Consider the following 13,108-nt stretch of genomic DNA (forward strand, 5'->3'; position numbering starts at 1 on the left):
CCCTTCTCAATTACATCATGAGTATATTCCTAAAGGACTTGCATCAATCTGTTTTCCAAATTATTAGCTAGGTGTTCAGCCTTCCTTGGGCATATTATACTTATGTTGTCTTTCTCCGTTAACTTTATGTACATTTGAAGTTCCTCTTATTTGTCACTGAATGTTGCTGTTGAATGTACCCTTGATCATCTTGTTCTTGATCATCTTGGAGAAAATGTGCTTCAGGTATGGATGCCTGCAACATCTGTGTTGCTGGTGCTGGACTGGACTGTAATAGATGAACCTGATCTACTTTCTGCCAAGGCATCTAACCTCAAACTTCCAGATCACTTTCAGTAAGGATACTTACAACTTGTTTATAAGAACCTACCTAGTAGATGTGTGTTTAGTTGCTAGGGTTGCACTCTTTTGGCGTTTTCATACTCACAATGTGTTGCTAGGGTTGCACTCTTTTGGCGTTTTCATACTCACAATGTGTATTTGGGAGGCTGAAGAAGAATCTTGTTTCACACATTCTGCAAGGGATGATGTTGGTGGTCACTATTGTTGCCAGACCTTTGTAAATAAAACATGGCATGCATTGTCTCAGGCTTACAAATGATGATATGTCGATTTACAATGTAAACACGTATGTACCATTAATGCAATAATTTTTAAGTGCCTCAAATATCTCAGTATGTTTGTTACTGTTCATTCCATAGACACCCTTCACATACCTAATGGCATGCAGGACCTGCTTTTGCTACTATTATGACACTACTCTTTGGGGAAGACTTAACAATAACTACCAGTGCACTTACAGTGCAATTTCTAAACAGTCTTCCTGGAACAAAAATGCTATGGACTAATTTATGTAGCTTGCAACCAACATCAATTCATCCCAGAATAATTTGATAGGATTCTGATCACATACTCGAGCTGGCCACTACACCAAATTTGCCTCAGTTTCTATTAAACACAATGCAACAGTCCTTGTTTTGTTGACATAAGCATTATGATGGAGATACTGATAAGTCAAGCTCCAAGCAGTTCTCAAAGTGTGGTAGTACAATTTTATCTAATATGTTTTCATAAATACCAGTAATCATTTCACCATCAAACAAAATAAACTGTCTAGCACTAAACCCAAAAAGATTGCCCTAGGCCACCAGCACTGTTGAATTTCACTGTTGCCACAATACTAAGACAAACAACACGTGTAAGGTATCCCCCACATCCACAAAACCCATCCATATAAAGTAAAGTGGCACATCACCACCTTTCACTGCTCCACAGACCAATGACAGCTTTAATTCATGTCATAAATATTATGTGAGGTTAAACAGTTATTCTCATGTTCAGCTTTCTGAACAGCAGCATGTTCATAAAAATAATGTCCTGTAGCCTCTCTACAAATCATCCTGTAGCTAACGTATGTGACAGGTGCAACAGAAATCCTCCACAATAGCAGATTTACTCTGTCTTGACAAATGGCTCATATATTATGCTTCAGAGTGAGACAATACACATATAATTTCTTATGCTATTGCTGTATTGTCAATCACCAAGAAAATGTAAGGGGAATCAGACAGTAAGCCATTTCTGTTACTGAATCAGAACAACATAGTGATGAAACCAACTATCAAAACCAATAGCAAATACACTTGCTTCTTTCAGGCACTACAAAACTCTGCAGTCAGTGTATGCAGACCTGTCAGATGTCCAAGTGATCGTGCAAAATGATGAGCACAAGAACATTTGCTAGTGTATTGTGCTATTCAGTAATCTTCTCTTGCAATGGTAGCATCTATAGTGATCATTACTCTGTGATGGATAGAATTCCTGAACTGTCTGCTTTGAGAAGGACCACACTTCACACTCTGACAGTTACACGCACCACACAAAATGTAGTTTATTGAGGAAAATATGTTCACCATGTGAGTACTGTAATACTTTGTATAGTTCTTTGGCAAACTGCTACAGGCACGATCACAATTCCAGAACAATATCAGGTGAAACAACGCAGTGTTATTGTGAGAGATACATAGGACAGTGACTGTGCTGGAACTTACTTGAGTTCACTATTACTAGTGCCACGGCATTATAATGCACCTTTACTTAACATACAAAGAATTGCAACATAATCTAAGAGCGGAATTAAAATAACTTTTCCAAATCTTGTCAGTGTATGCTTCAGTACATTAATGTTAATATTGTTACGTCTCAGAATGATCAAATAAATATCTTTCACTAAATATATTTTTTAAGAAGAAAAAATAAGTGGTGCTAAATAATGAAACCAGACTGCTAAAAGCTGTTCAGAATATGCAAATGTATGTCACAATTAAAAATTACAAGTCTCAACTTCATCACAGCAGTATTTTGGCCATTGGCATTTTTACAAAAAATTAAGGCGCGAAATATTAGACTGAGAAAGACGAAAATTTGTATGTAGCCTCAGTTTGATCTTAAAATCTCATACCTGTGACACCAATAAGCTACCTCCATTACTTTTCAAAACCAAATTTAGAACGAGAACATCCTCTTTCATGACTGAAGCAGTGAGTGAAAATCTATACCAAAACACACACAAAATCATATCTGTATGAGACTTGTGAAGTCTCTTAAACTGTGTCATTTCATTTGTATAAGTACCTGCACCTGGGTTTCAGGCTAGATCCCCCACTTACATTTAATGCTGAGGTGCTACTCCAGAACATGTAGAGCCTCGGCAATTCTTTTGTGTGTAAGGGGGAACCTAAAGCAGACTGGGGTGCCAGTGAGAACTGAGGAGGGAGGCATGCCAGGGTACTCCGTGCAGTTGTGTGAAACGCTGTGCCCAAGTGGCTAGGCTAAAGCCCCTGCTCAGTAAGCAGGAGAGCCAGATTTGATTCCTGGCCTTGGTACAGATTTTTACTTGCCATTTCAGCACATGACTAGCACGCAGTTCTTTAGATATCGTTTCTTTTTCTTGTATATTTTTAAAGTTCTTTCTTTACACTTTAATATAATTTGAGAGTGTGTAAAAAAGTAAGAATTATGTATTATTTTTCCCTTTTCTACCACCATGTCAAGAGACTTGTTTCCAGAACACACTTTGTTAAGTGGTTGCTTGATACTTTCCATCACTGATTACAAACACACGTGCTATTGTTTCTTGAGCAGATAATCGATTTCTATCTTGTGTACAGCCATGGAAGGATAAGAAAGCTTTTCACCTAGTTTCCAGCTACAACAGTCACATGGCATCATGCAGTGTTTAGACTCTGATCACAGACTGGACTGTGCCTACAACCTTTTGTAATTTGGTATTTCACAACACAGCTTAGTGTAGTTTCAATTACAACAAAGTTAAAATAATATTTATGGAATTCCAATGTGACATTAGTGAAATGATAAACTAGTATTGAATTCATTGTTTTTTTCCTTTATGTCGTAGTTGCATTCCCCTGTCACACACAGCTCCCACAACAACGAGAAATTCATTACATTGAAGTATTTTGGACATATCTAAAAAACGACTTGTTCTAATATTTCTGACAGCATGCCAATCAAGATTTAAGCTTGGACACAAAATTGTAAAGCACTGAAAAAAAACTTAAAATATGCAGCAACTAGTGCATACAGACACCAGTGTGGATAATGCAATCATTTTTATGCTGGTCAAAAGAGGCTGTAATATAAAGAACATATCAAGCAGAATGGTATAGTGGCATCTGGTCAACATATACAAAGTACAGAACAGAAAGTTGGTAGCATCAAAAACACTATTAATATTCTGCACGTTGGACCTAGGGGAATGTAACTGGACATGTTTGTGGAATGGAAGAGACTCAAATGTAAGATAAAGGAAACATCAAATTAATCAATTAACACACTGAATTTAAATCCAGAAGCTTTTTTTCTCATTATTTAAATAAACAATAGCTTCATACATTATAGCACATTCAGCTGTTGACTAAAGGGCAAAGCAGCACACTGGAGGTAGTAAACACAACCATTACACATATATGAAAGTAACTCGTTACAAAATACGGTTTATGGACACAATTTTACAACTAATAAATACTGTCAAAACACTTCTATGAATTTTGTAATGTTTAAACAACTCAAGCTGTGACACATTCAAAAGAAATTGAACAGCAATTCTATTAACCTAAAGTTACACAGATGCACAGGCACACATTAGCTAATTAAATGAACTATTCAAACACACTAGGTATACAACTTAATTAAAGCTAGTCTCATAAAGCTGTATTCACAAAAAATATGCTACAAAATGTCTTTTACACTATTGACAAATTATATACAAGGAAACATAATGTTATGAATTATACAATGACACTCAGGTAACTACGTTTTGTATCCTCAAATTATTCAGACAATATTAAGATGAATCAGCAAAAAAGTTGTTCCCTACATCAAAACAAGTTTCTTTTCATGTATCACAAGGCAGCTATTCCAATACATTCAAACCAATACATTCAACATATACTACATATCACAAAGAAATAATGTTCTAAAATTCAAGCACACATTTTATAAAGCAAATGTATTACCTAAGTCTTCACATTAGGTAAAGAACAAAAAATGGAGGACTAACACTATCTTGATTATTATCTGAGTACAATATCCTTACTCCCTTCTTTAAAATTCTCAGGACTATATTTCAAGGCAAGAAAAATATTCAACCTTCAATTCCTATTGCAACAATAATGTTTCACATTCAGTAGACCCAGAAAGCCTTCTACATTCGGAACCTTAATATGCCACAGATTCCATTTGGTGTTCGATATGCTGTATACATGTTACCTGAAACAAAATTAATGGCATGCATTACACAGTGAGAAATATTATTAAATATGGGTGTTAAATATCCAGCACTAATTCATTTAATTTTGAGGATAATCTCCAAAGGCATTTGGCATATGGCATAATCAAAATATTTTACCCATGACAGCTCTGTGTAGTGCTGTTGAGTGCCTTTTTGGCACATTTAACTAGCAAGTTTTGTGACACACTGCCTGCTTTGCTGTACCCATGACTAATAGAGTTTCTTGAACTTCAATTAAAATCCAGCTGACAAGACCTATAAGTGTTTTTGTGTATCTGACAAACAACTCAGTCAAGCAACAGAGAACAGTTTAAACTGGAAATTCTGGTCTTCTAGGAACAAAACTATCACAAACTATCCGCCAAAGCCAATACCAACCCCATAATCCAGTTAACAGGGGGAAGAGATTTAACATCATCTCTCTTTAAGTAATATGGAGACGAACTCAGAGAGTGGTGGTGATATTATTTGTGTTGCAGATAGCTTCACTTCAGTGGCTATGACCAGAGGTTGTGGCAAACACGTCATATGGTGAAGGCCACTGGCCTACAACAGGAAATAAATACTGGGCCCAAAGGGTGAATTGGCAATTTGTATCCTGTCACTGAAGACTTCATATTATGCTAACTCACGAATACAATTGTTACCTCCACATGTTACTGGATCTCGACTTTGATTTTGAACTCTACTGATCACATGGTCTTCAAAACAATTCTGACTTTGTTTATTGGGTCTGATTTTGTTTGATGTTACTTGCAACTGTAACATTCACTCTCTATGGTGTTTTCAGCCAACAAATTATTGACAGTCTTCATATTCACACACAACATGGCTCGTAGCAGCAACATTTTTTCAGCATTTCTCTTTTATGCTCAGTATTTTATTAATTTTATCATAGACTGCTATATGGGCTGAATCTTCACCAGTATGGATTTAGAGGAGACACATCAACTGAAGGAGCTATAAATAATGTGATTTCACTAGTGGCAGAAATTCATTCTATGTATGCTCTACCAATTACAATCGATATTACTGCCACTTTCAATAACCTATATCTCTCTTTGGACATCTTAGGAGTCAAAGTGTTCAGAGTCACCATACAACTAACAGAGAGACTTTTACCACAGGAGATACCCATCTTCAATATGCCTAGGAAAGGTAATAACAAACGCCCTAATGAAAGGCTGTCCCCAGAGATCAGTGTGCGGTAGCTAGCTTTAGGATGTAGTGTTGGATCCCATATTACAGCAGTAACTTGAGAGCAGTAAAATAAGCAGACGGGTAGCATTTGCAGGATACTTCTTGTTCACTATAAGTGGTGACTCGAGAAGAATTACATCAAACAAATGAAATGGTGGGCTGTATGAACTTGAAGGATGGTGCCAAAGCATCAACATCTCCTCCTGATAGGGACTTTGGGAGGTGGTGGGTGACTGGTGTCCCTCTGTCTAGCCACAGAGGAGCATTTCCCTCGTGACTGAGTGCCACACGGGACTGGAGCAACTGAATCACATTCTCCGCCAGGGTTTCGACTACCTCTTGCCATGCCCTGAAATGAGGAATGTCCTTCACACTATCCTTCCTACCTCTCCCACAATGGTATTTCGCCACCCACTGAACCCACACAAATCCTCATCCATCCCTACACAACCCTTCTCCCAACCCGTTGCCTCACCATGGTTCACATCCCTGTAATAGACCTAGATGCAAGACCCGTCCAATACATCCTCTCAACACCACCTAATCCAGCCCGGTCACAAGCACCACCTACCCCATCAAAGGCAAGGCTACCTATGAAACCACTCATCTGATCTACAAGCTAAGCTGCAACCATTGCACTGCATTCTACGTGGGCATGATAACCAACAAGGTGTCTGTGCACATGAATGGTCACCGACAATTTGTGGCCAAGAAACAGCTGGACCACCCCACTGTTAAGCACGCTGCCCGAAACAACATTCCCCATTTCAATGACTGCTTCAGAGCCTGTGCCATCTGAATCTTTCCCACCATCAGCAGCTTTTCTGAATTGTGGAGGTGGGAACTCTCTCTGAAATATATCTACATCCCCATAACCCTCCTACCTTCAATCTCTGTTAGCCATTGTCCTTACTCATCTAGCCCCTTCCCAGCCTCCTCCTTACCATGTCCACATGGCTGCTTTTCCCATAATGTGCTGCTGCTTGCATTCTAGCCTCAGGAGCCAGAGACTGTTTTTGTGTGTGTGTGTGAATGGTGTTTGTGTGAGTTTGTGTGTGGGTGTTGTCTATTTCCAATGAAAGCCTTGTCGGCTGAAAGCTCACTTTCTGACAGTCTTTTTATTGTGCCTGTCTGCAACTAAGCGTCTCTGCTATATAGTGAGTGGCAACTATCCTTTTCATCAGATTTAAATTAAGATTATTATTTGCACTTCCCTATTGCTTATTTACTCCCAAATTACATGTTTCTGAAAGAGTTTGTAGTTTATTTCTGTAGCCTTTTGAAGGGTGTGTTCAGGTTCATCTGAACTGGTGGATCATTTGTAAATCTAAAGCATTGTTTTTTTTTAATTTTCTTTCCTTTGTATAAATATTCCCTCAATATATGTATCTTTACTATTGTTTATTGCATCTTCAATGCAAATATTGAAGAGTAAGGGAAAAGGGGCTGCTATCTTGCTGAATATTTTTATTCACTCTTAAGTTTTCCCTCAATGCTGTTTTTGGCAACTGCTATCTGCTCCCTGTAAAGTTCGTGAATTGTTATCCTGTCTTGCTGATCTAACTTAATGTACCCAAGAATTTCTACCATTTAGGGTCAGTCTACAATGTAAAAAGCCTTTACCTAATATATTTTTTATTAATTCTGAGTATTTTTTACATAGTATCATTACACTACTAAGTGTTTCACTAGTTTTTCTATCCTTCCTAATTCCAAATTGTTCTTCCATGAGGTTTTGATTAATTTTGGTGGATTCTGTTGCTTATGACTTTTCACAGAATCTTGGAGGCAATGGTCAGTAAACAGTTCATGTACAATAGTCTTCCCATTTGTCTATTGCGATCTCTCTAGAGTCTAGATGTTGGTATGAGGGTTATTCTTTTGGAAAATGTTGGAGATTTATCCTTTGCCACACACGTCACTTATGACATCATAGATAAATAGAGGGTACTCGGGAAATAGGGATGAATATTAAAATGCTATAGAATGTACAAAATTTATTGAAAATGTATTTTTTTACAAACACATTTAGTAACTTTTATGTATGAAAAATTATATCCTCCATATGATCACCCACGGCCATGCGGGAACTAACAATGCGTTCATTGAAGTTCTCAATATCGCACTCACAAATATCTGGTGGGTTGCCGTGAATAACCCCTCTTAATTTCATCCTTTAATTAATGTATTGTTTGTGGTTTGTTCACATACACTATTGATTTCACAAATCCCCAAAAAAATTCTAGGCATAAGATTGCATGATCGGGCACACCATTCCTGGTTCACACGTAAAGAGAGAAGTTTTTGAAGCAATTCTTTCACGGGATGTGTGACATGCTGCACCATCTTGTTGAAGCCAAAAATCATAATTTTCATCCATAAGAGGGAAAAACTGATCATAGAGTATATTTCAGTAATGGTCGCTGTTCTCAGTAACAGCAGCTACCTCATCATTTTTAAAAAGGTATGGGCCGATCACTACTCCTGCCCAAAACACATACCACAAAGTCATGCACTGTGAATGCATCTCATCTTCCACAATCACTTGGCAGATTTTTGCTACCCCAAATTCTGCAGTTCTGTTTACTGACATTCCCACTGAGGTGGAACACCTCATCTGAGAAAATTATTCTTTTTTTGAAGTTCTCATTCTCCACTTGTCAATCCAAGACCCATTGAGCAAATCGATGTCTCTTTCCAAGATCTGCAGGCTTCACCTCTTATGTCAGTTGAATCATGTGCGCATGCATTTTCAGATCTTTTGAAAGGATGTCATGTAGTGAACTAGGTGATAAATTTAATTGTTGAACTCATCAGAGAACCGATTTTCTGGGGCTTACAGTCACATTGTCATGCACAACAGCAATGTTTTCTTGTGTTCGAGTAGAAAGAGGTCATACTGTTTTCTTAACATTTGAAACAGAACCTGTGGTCTCAAACTTATGAATCAACTTCCGAACTGATGATTTGGTTGGAGCAGCATTACCTCCGAGTGTCACACACAATTCACGAATGCTTTCCATGGGTCCCTCACTGTTTTTTTTTTTTTTTTTAATAACCTTTTTAACTTGGATACACTGCTAAGTTGTCATCTGCTCCATGATGAAAATAAAGATCAAACAACAATGCTTACGACACAAAAGCTATCAGCTACTAAGGGGAAAGAATCGCAGGTAACAAACATGAAAAAACCACGGCTGCAAACTGTCACATGACAAAATGACACAAAATTCAAATTTGTCTCAACTTCCTTTATTAATGTTTTGATATCACTCATAAATACTATTGTTTTATCACCTAATGCTTTGAAAATTTCTCCAGTTATTTCATCATGCCCAAGAGGCTGTTTAAAGTAATAGTTCTTTAACCGCTTTATCAAACCCCTCTCCAAGTAATCAGCCCTGGATCTACGATATTTCCTAATTGGGCCAAAAACTTCATAGTGCCCCCCCCCCCCCCCCCCAAATCAAGCATTTGAGATAGGACCTAAAAAAATTTTAAAAATCATTTTTTCAAAAATATGTTTATTTTGTAGTGCATGTTTTTCTTAAGAGTTTGACATATAAAACATGTTTGAGGAACTGTAAGACATGTTATTTGGTCTCTTCCCGCAGCATTCTTCTATCACACATCACTGTACTTTGCTCTGTAGAATTCAAATGTGTATTTTGTAATGGAAGCAATCAAACCTATATCCAGGACAGTGGAAATTAAATATGTCCTCTCCTGCTCCCAGTCAATAGGTTCAACACCCTACCCCCCTTAAAATAAATCCACAATTAATGCTGCTTGGGATTATTTATTGCCTGTTAACTAATATCTTTCTCTTTTGTGTGACATAAAATTAAATGTAGGAAACATAAAACCAGTAAAGACAAGAGAGAAGTAAGACAGTACACATTTTTTCAATTCTTAGGTTCCAGCATTTCTTTTTACTCTAATCTTGCTACAGCTTTATATGGCGTGCTTTCTTTTCTGTGAAAGAATCTATTACCTCATCAAAGCTTGTCAAACGTTTAGCTACATGTAAAATCAAAATGTTGTTGTCTAATACTGAAAATCCTGTTAACGTGTAGTATCCAAGACTGGTGTGGTTTCTCGATTTGATTATGTCTATTTCATCACTGTCTGCTAGATAAAACAAAATAGGCCTTTCTGATATTGTAGCAATTGTAACATACGCCAAATAAGCAAGACTGTTTTGCCACAAATGGTTATTTTTACCTACCTCATTTACATAAGTAAAATGAGAGAGTATAATTCATCAAGTACTAATATGAAATGCTTATTAGGCCTACAACAAGAAAAACATTTTTTGTTAGGAAATACACTCCTGGAAATTGAAATAAGAACACCGTGAATTCATTGTCCCAGGAAGGGGAAACTTTATTGACACATTCCTGGGGTCAGATACATCACATGATCACACTGACAGAACCACAGGCACATAGACACAGGCAACAGAGCATGCACAATGTCGGCACTAGTACAGTGTATATCCACCTTTCGCAGCAATGCAGGCTGCTATTCTCCCATGGAGACGATCGTAGAGATCCTGGATGTAGTCCTGTGGAACGGCTTGCCATGCCATTTCCACCTGGCGCCTCAGTTGGACCAGCGTTCGTGCTGGACGTGCAGACCGCGTGAGACGACGCTTCATCCAGTCCCAAACATGCTCAATGGGGGACAGATCCGGAGATCTTGCTGGCCAGGGTAGTTGACTTACACCTTCTAGAGCACGTTGGGTGCCACGGGATACATGCGGACGTGCATTGTCCTGTTGGAACAGCAAGTTCCCTTGCCGGTCTAGTAATGGTAGAACGATGGGTTCGATGACGGTTTGGATGTACCGTGCACTATTCAGTGTCCCCTCGACGATCACCAGAGGTGTACGGCCAGTGTAGGAGATCGCTCCCCACACCATTATGCCGGGTGTTGGCCCTGTGTGCCTCGGTCGTATGCAGTCCTGATTGTGGCGCTCACCTGCACGGCGCCAAACACGCATACGACCATCATTGGCACCAAGGCAGAAGCGACTCTCATCGCTGAAGACGACACGTCTCCATTCGTCCCTCCATTCACGCCTGCCGCGACACCACTGGAGGCCGGCTGCACGATGTTGGGGCGTGAGCGGAAGACGGCCTAACGGTGTGCGGGACCGTAGCCCAGCTTCATGGAGACGGTTGCGAATGGTCCTCGCCGATACCCCAGGAGCAACAGTGTCCCTAATTTGCTGGGAAGTGGCGGTGCGGTCCCCTACGGCACTGCGTAGGATCCTACGGTCTTGGCGTGCATCCGTGCGTCGCTGCGGTCCGGTCCCAGGTCGACGGGCACGTGCACCTTCCGCCGACCACTGGCGACAACATCGATGTACTGTGGAGACCTCACGTCCCACGTGTTGAGCAATTCGGCGGTACGACCACCCGGCCTCCCGCATGCCCACTATACGCCCTCGCTCAAAGTCCGTCAACTGCACATACGGTTCACGTCCACGCTGTCGCAGCATGCTACCGGTGTTAAAGACTGCGATGGAGCTCCGTATGCCATGGCAAACTGGCTGACACTGACGGCGGCGGTACACAAATGCTGCGCAGCTAGCGCCATTCGACGCCCAACACCGCGGTTCCTGGTGTGTCCGCTGTGCCATGCGTGTGATCTTTGCTTGTACAGCCCTCTCGCAGTGTCAGGAGCAAGTATGGTGGGTCTGACACACCGGTGTCAATGTGTTCTTTTTTCCATTTCCAGGAGTGTAGTTTCAGATTTTATTAATATGCTTCAGATTTTCAAGCATGAGATCTGAAAGTAGTAGTTTTTACACAAATTTGGAATCGTCATATTCTTCCATATAATTTGTGTGATGTCCACGTTTCTTCTCTTTCTTCATTCTAATGAACCAATTCTGTAACTATTCCTGTATTGTCGAAACTTATTACTTCACTAACCCTGCCAGAATCACCACTTTAGTTTAGTTATCCCATGTTTATTCTCCAGTTAGGCACACCCAGTCGACCACACAAACAGTGATTGGCGTTCACCTGTTCAGGTTTATTTTGACCAGCTTGTGTAGCCCCATCCCCTTTTGTCTGCAGAAAAGTTTTGTATTTCTAGATGCAATGGGGATTCCCCTGTCAGAGACATCATGTACACATTCAAAAATCAACTTATGATTCATTCAGAAATCAACTTAGAATGTGTTCAAAAATCAACATGGATGCATTTCAAAATCATATGAATAATCATTAGACCAATGTGCACTAGATGCTAGGCAATTTGTGAAACAAGGTTTTTTCCTTCAAGAATGTGAATCTGGTGCCCCATGAAATTGCTGCCCGGGTCATATATCCCAGTTTGTTGCCCCCCCCCCCCCCCCCCCCGCCACCCCACCCCCCATAGATCTGGGCCTGGGTGGTCCATGGCCATCCTGTGCTACATCTGTTACATCTTCTGTGTATTCTTTTCCATAAACTGATAGTTAATTACTGTGAGGGATTAAACATTATGAGGCTGGTCTTACACATCTTTCACTATACACATACTGATTTGTTATCCCATGGTCTCTCTAGCTCATCAGCTTCATGAATGGCTTCTTAAACAATTACACCCCTCGTGCAGCAGACAAAAGTCAAACCAAATAATTTTCATTGTCAATGATTTCCATTTCACAGAATTTTGGCAGCACTAGAAATGATTCTAACTAGTGGACCCATCTCTCATAGACACTACTGGAGGAGTCCAAATCTTACATGGACCCACTTGGCAGAACAAACCACCTCCAGTATTAAGCAACTATGGTCTCATTATCTATGATAAATGTCACCAAGTAAACTTTGGTGAATTTGTCATTGCATTCTGTTGTCAGGAAATTCACATTGCAGCTACATAGAGCATTTGTGTGAGGGTTTACTTTTTTATGTTTATGTTTCTTAATATTATGCCACATATCAATTCAGGTGGATTTACTTCTGAATTATATGGAGGGAGGGAGAGGCGTGATTTTGGGGGAACTCATAAGAAACTGCAGATCATTATCTATAAGTTAGACAAGTTTTGATTTAGTTCCATATTAATGGATATCTATCATAAATACATCTTATT

General features: G+C 39.5%; 1 protein-coding gene across 2 annotated transcripts in view; it reads right to left on the reverse strand.

Annotated features, from left to right (window-relative positions):
• Positions 1-3,861: 3,861 nt before the first annotated feature.
• The window catches only part of LOC126348162 (dihydroxyacetone phosphate acyltransferase), a 113,417-nt gene continuing 104,170 nt past the window's right edge, over positions 3,862-13,108 (reverse strand). For both annotated transcript variants that reach the window (XM_050002332.1, XM_050002331.1), the window contains exon 15: positions 3,862-4,791. In XM_050002332.1, coding sequence (XP_049858289.1) covers positions 4,788-4,791 — 4 coding nt within the window. In that variant the 3' untranslated portion in view covers positions 3,862-4,787. The remainder of the gene's footprint in view (positions 4,792-13,108) is intronic.

Source organism: Schistocerca gregaria, chromosome 1, assembly GCF_023897955.1.
Source record: "Schistocerca gregaria isolate iqSchGreg1 chromosome 1, iqSchGreg1.2, whole genome shotgun sequence".
Classification (NCBI taxonomy): Eukaryota; Metazoa; Arthropoda; class Insecta; order Orthoptera; family Acrididae; genus Schistocerca; species Schistocerca gregaria.